The 15506-nt window shown below is 42.9% G+C and overlaps 2 protein-coding genes across 3 annotated transcripts; one reads left to right on the top strand and one right to left on the bottom strand.

Moving 5' to 3' along the window:
• The first annotated feature begins 7045 nt into the window (after positions 1–7045).
• Positions 7046–8564, top strand: LOC132792633 (guanine nucleotide-binding protein subunit beta-like protein 1). Its single transcript, XM_060802067.1, has 3 exons — positions 7046–7261; positions 7320–7833; positions 7896–8564. The coding sequence occupies exons 1-3, from the start codon at positions 7124–7126 to the stop codon at positions 8213–8215; spliced, it is 972 nt and encodes a 323-aa protein (XP_060658050.1). The 5' UTR covers positions 7046–7123; the 3' UTR covers positions 8216–8564.
• A 1052-nt stretch (positions 8565–9616) lies between these two features.
• On the bottom strand, positions 9617–15491 carry LOC132794496 (AT-rich interactive domain-containing protein 2). 2 transcript variants are annotated; one of them, XM_060804980.1, is made up of 4 exons: positions 14926–15491; positions 13803–14863; positions 10824–13744; positions 9617–10768 (listed from the first exon to the last, which is right to left on the bottom strand). In XM_060804980.1, the coding sequence occupies exons 1-4, from the start codon at positions 15216–15218 to the stop codon at positions 9806–9808; spliced, it is 5238 nt and encodes a 1745-aa protein (XP_060660963.1). In that variant the 5' UTR covers positions 15219–15491; the 3' UTR covers positions 9617–9805. The 2 variants fall into 2 exon arrangements, with proteins under 2 accessions (XP_060660963.1, XP_060660964.1); XM_060804981.1 differs by having other exon boundaries at positions 9617–10765.
• Between the last annotated feature and the right edge of the window lie 15 nt (positions 15492–15506).

The raw sequence follows: 15506 nt of genomic DNA, 5'->3' as shown, positions 1-15506 counted from the left end.
ACTTAATGGCCTAAAGGATAGAAACAAGTCAACAAACAGGTTACACCATTTAGGCTATTGTCAAAATATTATGGAAAACTTTTATCAAATATTTATATAAAGTGTGTTGTACCCATAATATAACATATATGATATTTACGAAATTAAGTTACATATTTGATAACAAAACGAGTTGGAAAACATGCAAAATTGCCAACAAATCCACTTTTTATAATCCAAACAAAGTTTTTCTAATGGCTTTAAAAACTTGTTGAACATTAGATTATTGAAGATGACTTGCTTTATCATCAGCAAATCGATTATAAATAACAGCGTAACCTGATGGCTTAAATATTTATCTTGGTTTTTTTTGACAGATCATCAATCTTACAGTTGTATTTTTATTTATATAATTGTCAACTGTCTCGGAAAACGTCTGGATAATCTCTAATCCAATTATAAATAATGGGAGGATTAGACAAACTTAAAGCTAACACATTGTATTATGATCGTTTAAATTTAGACTCCTAGTTATTAATTATAAAATTAGATTCTATAAAACATAATTCATAAATTATATTTTACTTGAAATCAATTTTATTTGTTTTTAAAAATCATTTATATTTTCAAATTTGAGTTGTTTTTAAACTTAATGCACTTATAAATATTGATTTATTTTCTTAAATTCTTCTTCTTAAATTTTAATCAATATTTTACCATATAATTTTTTTAAAGTACTTGCTAGAAGTAGAATTGTAGAAGCTATTTACTTGGGCCTTAGTTATCTTTAATGAGAATCTAGTATATTTTGTAATCTATTGTATATTTTGAAGGTAATACTATATAGATATACCAAATATAGTCTTTGATATTTTTTTAAGTATTTGGTATATAATATACTATATATCTCACAGTGGAACAGACTTCACTGTAGCTTTCATAATTGTTTTTGGTTTAAAAATTTTTTTTTCTGTGTCGACAACTTATCGACTCTAAGTACGTCGAATATAATATATCGAATATATTGGATATATTATGGTTACGTATGATACTTACAATATGTAGCACTTACATTTATCATGATGAGAATCTAGTATATTTTGCACTCTATGGTATATTTTGAAGCTAATACTATATCGACATACCAAATATAGCATTTGGTATATTTTATATTAATTTGGTATATTTGTATATATCTCACACTTATCGACTCTAAATACGTCGAATATAAATAGTTCAACAAGTGTTATCAATATTTTAAATTCTTTATTTTTAAAATAATATTTGCATCTATTATGATTACATACAATATGTAGGTAGCACTTACATTTACTATATGTATAGTAAAAACATTGTCACAACGTCGTCGAGCAATTTGCCAACACTTCGCATGCGAAATTAAAACATTAACACTTTCCCAAGTGGGCAACGGGACGTTGACAGGTGGCTAGTGACACAGCAGGAAAGATCGAGTAGAAGAGACTGAAGAAGATATTAACTTAATAATTGATAATTGAAAGTAGTGCGTAGGCTCACATAGCAATTGAACAAGATGCTGCTGCTACTCAGAAGCTGGAGACAAGACGTTGTTGTTATCGAACTGACGAACGGCAACAAAAACAGCAACAGCAACGGACAGGCAGTCCAAAATGATTACATGGCCCGGGGGCATGCCTCATGTTACGCTCTGAGGTTGTTGCAACTCAACGCACAGAGTCTGAGGCTGTGCACTTGCAAATGAGCTGCATTTTGAGACATTAAAGGGCACTTAGCATAATGATTTACAGCTTTAATTCACGCAATTAAATTGGAATTTTGTGCGCTGTTCGGCATCGAGAGAGGCAAAGGCAGCCCAATCAGCCAATGGACATTGGCAGCCCAGCAATCAAGTCACCTAGTGATGAACGAGGCTCGTGACACGACAACTAATAGCAAAAACAACTGATTACACCACAAAATAATAATATTGTTTCAAGTCATATAAAGTCAAAAGATATTGATTTATAATCAAGACAAAAATTAAGTAATTAAGTGGAAAAAATTACAAAATTTAAAAAGCTAATCAGGCAATGAATGTCACCTAGTTATAAGTGAGGTTCGTGACAAGATTAAATGAATATTAACTAAACTAATATGGAATATTCTGACTTTAAATTCATTATATTATTTAAAACCAAATAAAATTAAAATATATAAATTCACAATCAAATTAATCAAAGTAATCAGGCAATGAACTTTAAAGTGCAGTCACCTTATCACCCAGTAATGAGCGAGTCTAAACTAAAATATACAATTCTGAATATATAATTTAGTTAAATTATTTTAAGTCATAATCATGTCACCTAGTGATGAGAGTTCGTGACTAAACTAAAGTATTAATGAATAATATTATTTAAAGTGAATTTAGATTGATTCGCAGTCAGAGTAAATATTAAGTAATTAAGTGTAAATAAACACAAAATTAAAATGATGTAAACAAATAAACATACTGAGTGTCATGGCATGTGGAATAAAATCTATAAATTGCAGTTGAGCATGCACGAAATCGAATTGCAATGAATAACATTTGTCAGGCATGTATCAACACATCTTGCTTATCGAATTATTGACATTGCGTGCTTGCGTGAGTAACGCAGCAGTTGCGTGACACGCGACACGCGCCCATCTCTAAGCTGGGAGCACCCCTATTTGGTACAATGTTATTGACACCAGGCGACAAGGTTTCGATTTCAGTGCGCAGAGTCGCCTTGATACTCTGCTGTAGTCCTTGTATTGATTGGCACTTTGGCTGACTGCATCCGATTGGCAGCCTCTCGTCTCCGTCTCCATCTCCGTCTTTATCTCCATCTCATCGCATCAGATCTTCACTGAGGTGGAATGTATTCCAAGAGTGTTGTCGCGTAGGTGCGATGTTATGAAGACGCAAAGAGACATTCCCAGCAGCTTCCCACCATGGCCATAAATGGATGGCCACCAGAGAGTAGGTGAAGCGCCATTTCATTAAGCAAATGCCCAATAGACTTGCATGAGATGCAACTATTAGATATACGACTATGTGAGTATACTAACAGCCTCCTCCTCATTCGCATACTATTCGATTTGTATATCGATGGACCACATAAATCAGTTTAAAAATCAAGTGGCCATCACATTGTCGCTGCGGGTCTCTTTTCTATTTATGCATCGACTTGAATTTTTGGTTTAGTTATTTTTTGTTTGGTTTTTGATTTTCGATTTTCGATTTTGGGGATCCGGTCCCCGGTATGCTGTTTAGCGGAAATTGATCAATTACTGAGCACTTTGGAGTGCCGACCAGTTTTTCCCGTCCAGTTTGCCAACGAAAATTTGCATAAGTAAAAACAAAGTTCAGCCCCAGTTTTTGTTTTTCATTTTCTATTTCCATTTTTTTAGTTACATTTATTTTTTTTTCTCGATTTTTTGAATCTACAATCTACAATTTCGAGGCTTAATCTCGTCGTCGTCGCATGAAAAATGGGCGAAACGCCTTTAGTGTCAATTTTATGTTATCGTTTGATTTATAATAATGCTGATAGACGTCGATGTTTTAATTGATTGCGCTTGGATCTCTAACTCGACTTGTCTTGTCTTGTTTTCCTCTTTTCTTACATTTGTTTCTCTTCAATGTTGATCTCAAAGCTCGTGGCACATTTCGAGTGGTTTCTGGAATAAACTTTTATCACAAATTATATTTGTGGATTTAATCAATAATTTCAGAAATGTGCTTTTATTTGGAATTTCATTTTCAGTATTATTTCTCAATATTTAATTAATTTAATATGATAATAATAATAATAATAATAATAATAATAATAATAATAATAATAATAATAATAATAATAATAATAATAATAATAATAATAATAATAATAATAATAATAATAATAATAATAATAATAATAATAATAATAATAATAATAATAATAATAATAATAATAATAATAATAATAATAATAATAATAATAATAATAATAATAATAATAATAATAATAATAATAATAATAATAATAATAATAATAATAATAATAATAATCAATGATAATGATTAATCAACACTTGAAGTTGAAATGATCTCAGTTATTCTGAGTTTCATTCTGTGACCATTTAACTGCTAATAATTAAATAAACAAACTCTTATTCCTAATGTTTATCATTATTTATTAATGACACTTTATTAAATCAACTCTAATATTGACAAAAAAAGCTTTTTTTTATAATTTACATATATTTTATTTAATTTTCTATTGAGATAAAATAAAATCAATGTGAAAAGTCTATCGAATTTAAATTAATAATTTAATTCATGGTAGCTAATTCAATAAAATTCATTTTTCACTTTCTTTATTATGCAAATATTTGTGAAGAAATCAATAAAAAAAACCCCTGAACAAAATACCCCCGAAAATAATATTGATCTGTTATTTATATGTTGTTTTTTTGTACTTCAGATGACAATAATAAAATAAGTGGCAGGTTTTATTGATCGCTTACCGAGCTGCATTGTTGCAGTCAAATCAAAATTCCAACACCTTTGCAATGTCTGGCGATGCTGTTGCGACTTTTCTGTTTTGTTGTTCCCGGGAATATGCGGCATATGATTCATGATCCATGAGCATTGCGAAATAATGCCATAAAAAAAATGAAACGAACGTGAGGTACATAAAAAGTCAACACTGGACACAGACTGGCTCCTACATAATGCACACTAACGTACATATATAGCGAGTTGAACATGGAGTAGATGAGGTCCATTAAGGTAGCACATAAATAAGTTGGGAGCTGGCCGAGGGCCATTTAATTTCTGGCTAATAATGACAACCATATAAAGTTATAGGTAGCAATACCAACCCGGTTCATTGTTTGTCGCGTGATAACTTCATTTTCATAGCCAACGCTACGCTACGGATACGCGGAACGCGCCCAGCGGGTTATCCCCAAGAAGAGATGAGGACTCGAGTCTGGAGTGGCGGCCTACACCAGAGGATCGCACTGTCAGCATATATCAAACTAAGCCTGATTAACTATCGAGCATTGGTCATATGTGGATATAACTATAGATGTGCGTTGGATATGGATGTGGATATGGATATATATAGTTGTGGATATGTGTGCCAAAACACTTTGGTTACGTCTGGCAGCAATTGGAATTCCTTAGAAAACCTACAGCCTGGAGACTGTGACTGAGACTGCGACTGAGGCTTCGGCTCAAGGAGTTGCTGATGCTCCAATCCGATAGCGAAAATTTATGACTTCATTAAGGTAACAAGCTAATATGTTTTAAACATCTCTGGAACTGGAACTGGGCTGGGTTTGCTTATTCTGCTTTTGGGTCATTCGAATCGTTTAAGGAGTTGATGTTGTTGTTGTTGCTACAGTTGTTGTAGTCGTTGACCCATTTCAAATGGATTACCCACATAGCCACATGCATAAATAGTTTTGGCCACTAAATGCTTCACCTCGGTCGCTGTGCCAAAAAGATTTATGTACTTCTTCCAGTTGTCCACAGTTTGTCCGTCTCTTTCTCTCTCTCTCACACACTTTCCGTCCGTCTGTCTGTCCGACTGCTCCACAGTTTCTGCGCCAATAAAAACCGAAACGAAAGCAAATGAGCTTGGCATAGTAATGCAGGCTTTGAACCCTTTTTTATGATTCGCTTTGCCGTTAAAGGAACTCCACTTCATGCCTGCGAGTTGTGGGAATTCCTTGCGAGAGTTGTTAACGGGAGAGTTGTTAACTTGTTGCACCCCAATCATCTAACAATTAGACGTAGTCAATGTGGGAGTACGAATTCTTCAGCTCTGGAATTTTTACAACACTTCAAAAAATGGTTTCTTTGCTATAAAATTAGATTTTTCTTCGTTGTTTTTTTCCGCAAACCTTCTACTAAATCATTTGGCAGTGAGACGCAACAGGAGTCTCAACAACACCAAGAAAAGCATATAAAAAAATATATACAAAAAAATAAAATCGGTAAAGCCACTTAAAACTGTCAACTTAGCATTGATTAACGAGCTTATAGCATGTTTATTTTGCGATCTTTTTGGCCACATAATTCTCCACGCTGTTCTTTTATTTATTTTTAGTTGTTCTGTTGTTGTTTTGTTGTTGTAGTTGTGACTGAGGTTGTTACAGTCACTCCAAGTACAACTGACAAGTCTTTTTATGATCGTTGCCTTAGCGTCTAGGCCGGGCAGACTGGACGCTGTCAAAGTCCATTAAAGCCGCCCGGCTTTGCAGTTTGTTATGTTTTTAATAGCACTGGCGCTTTCAGTGGCATTTTGTGATTTAATGATATTTTGCTATAAATGTTTAAGCCCATTCATACTCAGTGGTTGTGCGGCAATATTTTTTATATTATTTGTGCTCGGTTTCTATTATTTTCCGTTTTATGAGTTTCAATTGTCGCATTTCAAATGTTGTGGGACGCGCCTTGCAGCAGCGACCTCTACCGGATACGTGGGAAACTATTCAAAGCAGCTGGCTGTGGTGAGTTGCACATATTGTGGACTGCATATTTCTTGTGGTGGATTTCTTATAGCTTCATCTAAATACATTCGAAGTCATTATTTGGTTGCCGCCCTTTCCTGGTTAATTATAATATTCTAAGGGCAAATATTGTATTCCAACAATCGACATTAAACGAATTGTAAATTATGTTTGTGATTGTTTTTGCGAGAATACTCACCTTCTTGTAAAATCAAAGAGTAATAATCAGTTCTACAATCAGTTTGGTTCATAAAATAATGCATCAGTCATTTTTCATGGCAGATGAGTACTGAACCGCAACCTACGCTGCATCAATCAGATCTGAAGGCAACTATTTAGAGGATAGTTATAAGTAAAACTATTCGCAATATTAAAAACCAAAAAGTGAAGCAAACAAACACAATATTCCAGCTTTTCCCAACTTTCTTCAGTTTCTTCAATTATCGATCTTCAAATAGGCCAGATTTAACGGAAAAGTATCGAAATTGGTCACACTGCTGAGATGCACCTGTCGCTGCTCGATAATATATGCAAATTGCTATCGTTCAGCCACCACAATCTATCGCCGACACTATTTATCTTATCGAGCTAACAACGCAGCACGCTTTAGTTTCATTTTACTAATTAATATCTACTTAATATGGCTGTGTTACCACCAGATCCCGTGTTCAGTCTGCGGTGCCCGGAAATGGGAGCTGTGAGTTCGCTGTGTTTCCACGAAAGCGAACGTCTGCTGGCTGGCACGCAGAAAGGCAAAGTCTTTCTATGGGATCTACAGGTGACTGACAAGAACAACAACAATATCATAACAACAAATAACATTGTTTGGCTTGTAGACAAATCGATCGCCGATGCACTTTGAAGTGGGCAGCGAGCCAATAACAAATCTTCACCATACAAAAGAGCACCTTGTCACACAGGAGAAGGGTGGCACCATCACCACCTACTCGATCAGCAACAGCAGCTATGTAAAGGAGCGCAGCATTCCTGGCAATCACCTTGGCTATTGCCGAACAGCGCTGCACATCAATCCCAATAATACAAACGAACAGCTGCTCTTCTATCCCTGCGAGGAGACGGCAATTGGGGTGCTGCATGTCACAGATCCGGCGGCGCCCACACAAATGCTGCTGCCAGATGATCCACAATTGCCAAAGCTGGGCAGCGTCACCTGTTTCAAGCCCTTCGAGTGCGCATCGCAGCTCTTTCTGTTAGCTGGCTACGAGTCGGGACATTTTCTCACCTGGGATCTTAGCTCCGGCGTCATGATTGACATTGTAGACCTGGCGCCCGAAGCTATATCTGTGGACTACGATGCCATAACCAATCGTGGCATTGTCGGCACTGCCAGTATGCAAAGAATATACCATACACACTCAGCAATTATAGCATTTTCCCTTCTTTTCCCTTAGACGATAAGCTGACGACCTTTAGCTATCAACGGCAATCGATGCAGCTGCAGCGCGGCTCGGAACTGTGCATCAAGAACCCTGGCGTCAACTGCGTGCGCATACGTGGCGATCAGAAGGTCTTTGCCAGCGGTGGCTGGGATGGACGTATACGCATCTTCTCCTGGAAAAGTCTGCGTCCATTGGCCGTGCTCACGCAGCACAAGCAAGGCGGCGTTATGGACATTGCCTATTCCCCGCAACCCGTGTCCATGTGGCGTGCTCCAATAATGGCAGCCGCTGGCATGGATGGTCAGATCTCGCTGTGGGATCTGTACAACTAAGCGAGCTTGAATAGCCGCGCCACTGTTCTAGTTTTAAGTGTTACAGTTGAGTTTATCAACCTTTCTCTGACTGACAATTCGTAGACAGCTGTAAAATAGTTTAATTTGTATGCTTAATAAATGAAGATGCATTCTGCAAGGAATGTTGTATTGGATTAGAATCATGAAGGCAGAAGAAAGCCAAACCTACTTTGAAGAACATGTATCCAAAATGCATCGAATTCTAGACTATACGTATCAGTATGTCATAATATTAAGGATACGTTTTTATATATGCCGTTGATATTATGCTATTAATGCATTGTCTAGAAATGAGACAATTAGTCAACTGTTTGACGATATTTAAAAGAAAATTCTGCATAAAGTCAGGGAATTCAAATGTAACAATCGAATACGCTGCGACTTTTTAGCTATATTTGTCTATCCACCCTGCAAAGATATATTTGCATAATGAATAAATTACCGATTACAAACATAAAGGACAAAGCTAAAAATTTTAAGGCAATTGACTGGTATTTAATATTATTACTACATTTTCATTCTCATTAATTCATTAATTTCCAGTTTTAAGTAATTAGGATTTTCTCTGAAATCCTTTGAAAATTATAAAATTTGGAAAATAAACTGGAGTATTCTTCATTTCCTAGACCCTTTCCAGCCTATCTCGATTTTTTATAAAATCAAGGAAGGTGATCTCATAGTGATTGAAATCGTATTCTACCCAAATTCGTTACCCATAGGGTAGAAGGGTATTATGTTATATGTTATATATACGTGCCGACAGGAAATGTATGTTACAGACAAAAGTAGACATCTCCGACGCCATAAAGTATATATATTTTTGATCAGCATCAACAACATCAACACCTAGTTCTTAGAGATATAATTTTTTTTCGACAGCACTTGTTATGTTAGCACGCAAATCAAGTTTGTTTAAAATTTTTGCCACGCCCAGTTGCGCAATAATACATGCAATTATAACTATAGTTTTTATAATTCCTGAAAATTTGGTTGCCTTCAGATACAAGTAGAAGTTATCTAGCATATAGTTTTGTTTAGACAAAAACGCCAACTTACTACGGGTAGCTTTGGCTGTCAATCTGGTATATTTTGTTGTATACCAATATACCCATTATAGTCTTTGGTATATATTAGTATTTTTGCGGTATATTAATTTGGCATATTTGAATAATAATACTCCACTGTTATGCTTTTCTTCACAATTGGTAACGGGTATCTCACAGTCGAGCATACTCGACTGTAGCTTTCTTGTTCATATTAGAAAGCAGATCCAACACAATAGAATATAATGTTACTCAAACGACGAGACAAATATCAGACAATAACAATAGCAAAGTCCATTTGAAGATTGTGATATCTATGATAAAGACACATTTCGCATTAAAATATTATTATGTGTGTATATTAATTTAGCAACTCAATTCTGTTCACATTTTATAAGTAGTGTCGTTAGTTGAATTAATTTGTTGTTGATAATTTTGTAAGAGCAGCACATGGAGAATAGCGTACAAAAATACATGTATGTATAAACAATAGTATATAGTAGATATATGTTAGACACCTAATCTGTTACTGACTCAGCTCGTGCAATATGTGCGACAGAACACCGCTGGCCTCCACATTGCTGAACGCCACATTCGCCAAATGCGGCTCATAGCGTTTGAGGCTGCGTTTTGCCGTCGATGTGTTGTTCACGAGATTGCGCAGAATCAGCGCCGCTGTCAGGCGAATGCTCTTCGTGACTGGTCCCTCGTTCTCATCCATCAGTTCCTTCGAGTTGAGGAAATCAGCCGAATGCCGCTTAATCGCCTGCAATGCAGAGGTGCCAACAGCGGTTGCCGTTGCTGCCGTCGCCGGAGCTGCTGCACTACCTGCTGGCGTCGCAGCAGCTGCCGCATTCCCTGCATTGCGCACAATGGTCACCGTGGGCTGGGCGGGCGCCACATTGTGTATGCCCGTGGCAAGGCGACGCTGAACGCTTGCACGCAGATCGTCCAGTGCTAGATGACGATCCACCAGATGCGTCATCAGCGAGTAACGTTTGCGCGCAATGTTGTCGCACAGGCTGGGACCGCTGCCCCACTGGCAATAGATCTCGGCACCAGCATCCAAGTGATCGGGACAGTGCACGTTGCACACATGATGCTGCAGCTCGTTGAGCGACTTGAACTTGCGACGCGGACAGTTGCGCCAATCGCAGATGAACAGCCAGTTGGCATCGACGGGCACAGCGGGTACGGGGGCAACAGGCACAGCAGCGGCTGGCTGAGGATTAGCATTGGGATTGGGTTGGGCGATCACGCTGGTCACCGAAGTTGCAGCCGGCACAGCAACAACTGCCGCAGCGCTTACAACTTGCTCCGCTGGCTTGCTTTCAACGGCTTTGCTCGCCGATTCGCTGGTAGCTCCAGGCAACTGCTGTGGTTGTTGAGGTGGCTTCAGAGATGGCGCAGGCGACGCTGCCAACGGCAGCTGTTTCTTGGCTATGGGCAACGCAGGCGTCGTCTTGGGTTTGCCTGCATCGGACAGCTGCTAAAGAGAAAGTTTGATGAAATCAAATTTCAATAAAGAGAATTCTACGAGTTACCGTTGTGGGCATCGATATCTTCTGCTGTATGATGGATGGATGATGCTGCTGCTGCTGTTCGAGCACGTTGCGTATGTGCTGCTGCTGCTGCTGCAGAGCACCAGCCACAATCGGCGGCTGCGTCGTAATAATCGTCTGCGAATTCAGTTGACTTTGCTGCAGTGGCGCCGACGTCACCGGCGTCTGTGTAATCAGCGTCGTCTCCTTTATGCCACCCAGCAGTATTTGCCGCTTGTCAACTGCTCCCGCTGCTGCTGCTGTGGTCGCTGCTGGGCTCGAGATGATGTGCTGTTGTATGATGGATTGATGCTGCTGCAGCTGTGGAATCGGCGATGCCTTCGTGGCCACAATGCTGCTTCGCTGCTGCTGCTGTTGTTGTTGCTGTTGATGTGCCGCAGGCTGTGGCTGATGCAGCTTGATGGTGGCCGGGATCTGATTGAGCTGCGACAACAGCGAAGGCGACATCTGACCCGCACCCAAAGCTGCTGGCACTCCACGCTGCGGATTGATGAAGATTTGCTGTGGCTGCTGCTGTTGCTGCTGTTGTTGCTGCACGGACGGTGTTTGGGGGCGTGGCTGGGCCCCAGCTGGCGCTGTGGTCGTCGTCACCAGCACCTGTTGTCCCTGGGCCGTGGTCATGATCACCTTCTGTGTGCCAGGCACATTGGATGCACTCACTCCCTGCGGCTGTTGCAGTATGATGATCGTCTTCGTCTGCTGATTGTGCTGCGGCTGTGTCTGTGTCACCAGCAGCGTGGGCGTGGCCGGTGCCGTGGGCGGTGCCACAGCCACGGGTGCCGTCTGCTGGGCCACCAGATAGGTCTGTCCCTGCTGGTTGGTGGCCAACACGTACTGTGTCTGCGTAGGTTGTTGCTGTTGCTGTTGCTCCGACTTCTGCTGCAGTATGACGGGCACTGTTTGCAGTCCCTGGTCCGTCTTGATGGTCGCTGTGGTGGCCAGTTTCAGTTGTGGCGGCGCCGCAGTCGCATTGCCCGCCGGAAAGATCAGTTGTCGCTGTGCCGGCTGCACCTTGGCGGGAATCAGTTGCAGTTGTTGCTGCTGCTGTTGATGCTGTTGTGTGGGCTGCTGCTCTTGTGTGGATGCTGCCAGGGGCGGCACATCGTCCAGATCCTCGTCCTCCAGTATGGAGGCTGCCAGATCCGCATAGAGATTCGCCGCATTCTTCGAGGGCGTCACCTGAGGCTCCTCCTTGCCAGCAGCCACCCCAACAACACTGCTGCTGTCCAAGGCCAACCGTTTGTTCTGCTCCTCATCGATGGTTAGCTTGCGCTTGGATTGTATGATCAGTGTGCGTCCTTGGGAGTCCTTGGTCAGCACATTAGCACCGCTCAGCGGAGCCAGAGGCGGCGGCGCCGAGTCCGTTATGGGCTTCTTCTCCAGCGCTAGCTGCGGATGCAATGGCTTAATGGTCGTCTGACCCACCTTGACGGGCGTGTGTTGCATCAGCGGATTGTTCACGAACGCACTAATCGCCGTCGAAGTGACCTTAATGGGTTGGCTTGCTGGTGAACCCGTCGCCGAGGACGTGGTGGCCACCAGTGCTGGTGGCTGTGGCTGGGATTGCGCCTTCTGCTTCAGCTGCCGCTCGTTAACCTTGTTGGCGAGCAGACTCTTGATCAGCGATGAGCTGGGCGTGGCCACCGCCGATGTCGTCGCTTCCTCTTGTGCCTCGCCAGCAGCTGGCTCCGCTTTGCCAGCGGCATCCTTCTTAGCGGCAACAACAGTTGCCACAGTTGTTGGAGCTGTAGCTACGACCGCCGGCGCTGCCTTGTGCTGTTGCATGGGCAGCGGCTGGGCACGCATGCGTATGCCAATATAGTGTGTTCCGGGCAGATCGGTGCCATCCACCTGGCGCACAATGGCTGGTCCCACGGTAGGATTGAAGATGAGTCGCACGAGACGCGGGAATTGCACGCGATTCACAACCGAATGCTTGCCCGCCTTCTGGCAATGCGACAGATAGATGGTGTAGAGCTCCTGCTGCTCCACCCGATGCTCGTGTCCATTGCCAGCACGCTCGTAGGTGGCGCCCAGCCAGGCGAGCGCATACGTCTCGTCCTCATGGGTAAAACTCTGCGGCGCCGAGGGAGCAGCGGGCAAAATAGTCGCGGTTGCTGCTTGGGAGGATGTGGCTGCGGCGGCGGCGGCGGCGGCGGCTTGCAGCACAGCTGGCGGCAGCTGCACTTGCGGCAAGCTGGGCATGGGCAGCTGCACCTGCGGCAGACTCGGCACAGGCAGCGCAGGCGGCGCTGGATTGGGGGCAGGCACAATTGAGACGGGCACCGAGACGGCTTCAGCCTGCGGTGGCAACACTTGCACTTGGGTGGGAGCAGGCGGAGGCAGTGCTGCCACAATGGGAGCTGGTTGCGGTTGGGGATGCGGTTGCTTCACTGTCATCATTTGCGTCAATTGGTTGCTGGGCATTGGCTGCGTCATTGTGGGCAGCATATTCCCAGGCACCACCTCGACAACGCGCATCAAAATGCAGCCAGCAGCGCCGTAGGATTGCGCCTCTACAGTGAGCAGCGCCACAAGTTGATCCAACAGGCCACGCACCTGCATTAGCATAGAGCAGGGACGAGCACCCAGCGCACTGAGTGCATAAATCGCCTCCAGCGTAAAGATCAGCAACATGACATCGGTGAGCGAGAGCAGAAGCATGACACGCTGATAGAAATCCAAGCCCAGGCAGCGACTTATATGCTGGGCGTTGCCCTCACGTCCACACAGTTTATAGAGTATCTCCAGGCAGCTGATGATGACGGCGCGATCGTTGGACTCGATGCCCTCGCACAGCGTGGACAGCAAATTGCGCGACAACTCGTCTGTGGCAGGATCGAGAAGCTCGAATTGCTGCGCCAGATTCCCAGCCGTCTCCAAGGCCTGAATGTGAATGTTGCCTGCAAAGCAAAAAGAGTTTAGAATACGAAGTGATTATAATCGCTATGCTGCACTTACTCCAGCGTACATTGGCGCCCATCACCAGGTAACGCCACAGCGTACGATTCGCTGAAAGCAGCGTCACATTCTCCTGATGAAAACTTAGGCTGCGCAGCAGCTGCACAATCTGCAGCACACGCTGTCCAATGCGTTCGTCGGTGCCATGGCTACGACGCAGATTCAAAAAGTCCAGCTCAAAGTCAAACTCATCCGACAGCTGCTCCAAATTGCCAACAGCGTCGACATCCTTGCTAATCAGACCGTTGTCCAGCCACGCCTGCTCATCCGTATACAAATCCAATATCTGTGGCTTGTCGTACAACAGATCGCGCCAGAAATTGAGCTTCGAATGACGTCGCACTTGCACGCCAGCCGTGTTGTGTCCATGCTGGAAGAGCTGACGCATCGTGTAATCCGCATAGACGCCCAGATGTGCCAGCAGCACGTCCAGTAACTTGGGGCACTCACTCAGCTGCAACGTGGGACGTGGCTCGTTGGCCATCAATGTGCACACATTGATAGCAAAGTCCTGCTCATTAGGCAGCGGTGAGATGAGCGACAGCAACAGTTTCTCATAGCTGCTGTGCTTGTGCAGCTGTGTGGACATCTTGTACTGCCGCCGGCGATCTGCATTCACGATGTGCTGCCGCTGATTGTAGGCCATCGGCACCGCCGTCAAAGTGGAATGCGCATTGCCAAACATGCTGCCCAAGCCACCTCCGGAAAGTCCCAGACCACTGCCAACGCCGCCACCGCTGGCCAAGGCACGAGAGCGTGCTCTAGCGCTGGCACCCAGTTCTGCGCATTCGATGGCAGCCTCCAGTGCCTCTAATTTGTCGGGATCCTCACCGTGGAAATTCAAACGTTCGTATTTGTCCAGGTAGCGACGATAGATGTGCTTGATGCCAGCGGTGCCATTCACACAGCGCTCGCGCAGCGTGTCCAATGCACTATAAACCTCGTCCCACTCATCGCGCATGTTCACCTTGTTGAAGCCACCGCGTTCGGTCACCTCCTGGTAAAGTCGATACAGATCCACGTGTTGTCCACTGATCTTGGCCGCCTGCGTCAGTGGCGTGCTATTGACATATACGTTTATGTTTAATAAAATGTGATATTTAGTTATAGATCAAAGATTTACCCTCGCCGCTCGTGAAACTGATGCAGATCCCGCCAGAATTCTTCTGGCGCTCCTTGCCCTTGACCATTTGCTCCCGGCGCTGATTTTTCCGGCGTGTTGCCATAGAACAGCTGCTGTGGAGCATATTGCTGATATTGTTGCTGCTGCGCGTTTCTCGCGCGCAATGGAGTTGCAGCAGCGCCAAGTTTTGCCGGCGTCAACTCATTTTGCAGCGCGTTGTTGTTGTTGCTGACAGAGGGCGCTGCTGCTGGCAGCGATTGCAGCAGCACACGTACACTATCAATGGAGGTCATTTTATGTGGGTTTAGTTGCAACGGTAATACGCGTAATACATTCTTTTAAGTCAAAACCACGCACACGTTCACTTATAGTAGTTAAAAATTAAAACTCAACAAAAAAAACTACGAGCTACAAAACGCGCAGACGACGCGCTTCCACAAGCAGGGTTGCATTTAATGTGACCGTAACTTGCATTTCCAAAAATATACATTCGGTATTTTTGCGCCTTTCATAGTCACACTGATTTTAATAAGTGCTGGACTATCGATTTCGAAAATAAATATCGTAAGTAATATTCCAAT

Source organism: Drosophila nasuta, chromosome 3, assembly GCF_023558535.2.
Source record: "Drosophila nasuta strain 15112-1781.00 chromosome 3, ASM2355853v1, whole genome shotgun sequence".
NCBI classification, from domain to species: Eukaryota; Metazoa; Arthropoda; class Insecta; order Diptera; family Drosophilidae; genus Drosophila; species Drosophila nasuta.
Note: the sequence above shows the minus strand (reverse complement) of the source record. Positions and strands in the feature narration are given on the sequence as shown.

Bases quoted from the DNA above. Each gene is read 5' to 3' on its own strand.
- LOC132792633 (XM_060802067.1), top strand. From the start codon at position 7,124: ATGGCTGTGTTACCACCAGATCCCGTGTTCAGTCTGCGGTGCCCGGAA. The intron at 7,262-7,319 runs GTGACTGACAAG...TTTGGCTTGTAG, and splicing joins TCTTTCTATGGGATCTACAG to ACAAATCGATCGCCGATGCA. The intron at 7,834-7,895 runs GTATGCAAAGAA...CTTTTCCCTTAG, and splicing joins TGGCATTGTCGGCACTGCCA to ACGATAAGCTGACGACCTTT.
- LOC132794496 (XM_060804980.1), bottom strand. From the start codon at position 15,218: ATGACCTCCATTGATAGTGTACGTGTGCTGCTGCAATCGCTGCCAGCA. The intron at 13,745-13,802 runs GTAAGTGCAGCA...TTTGCTTTGCAG, and splicing joins GGGCGCCAATGTACGCTGGA to GCAACATTCACATTCAGGCC. The intron at 10,769-10,823 runs GTAACTCGTAGA...CTTTCTCTTTAG, and splicing joins AGATATCGATGCCCACAACG to CAGCTGTCCGATGCAGGCAA.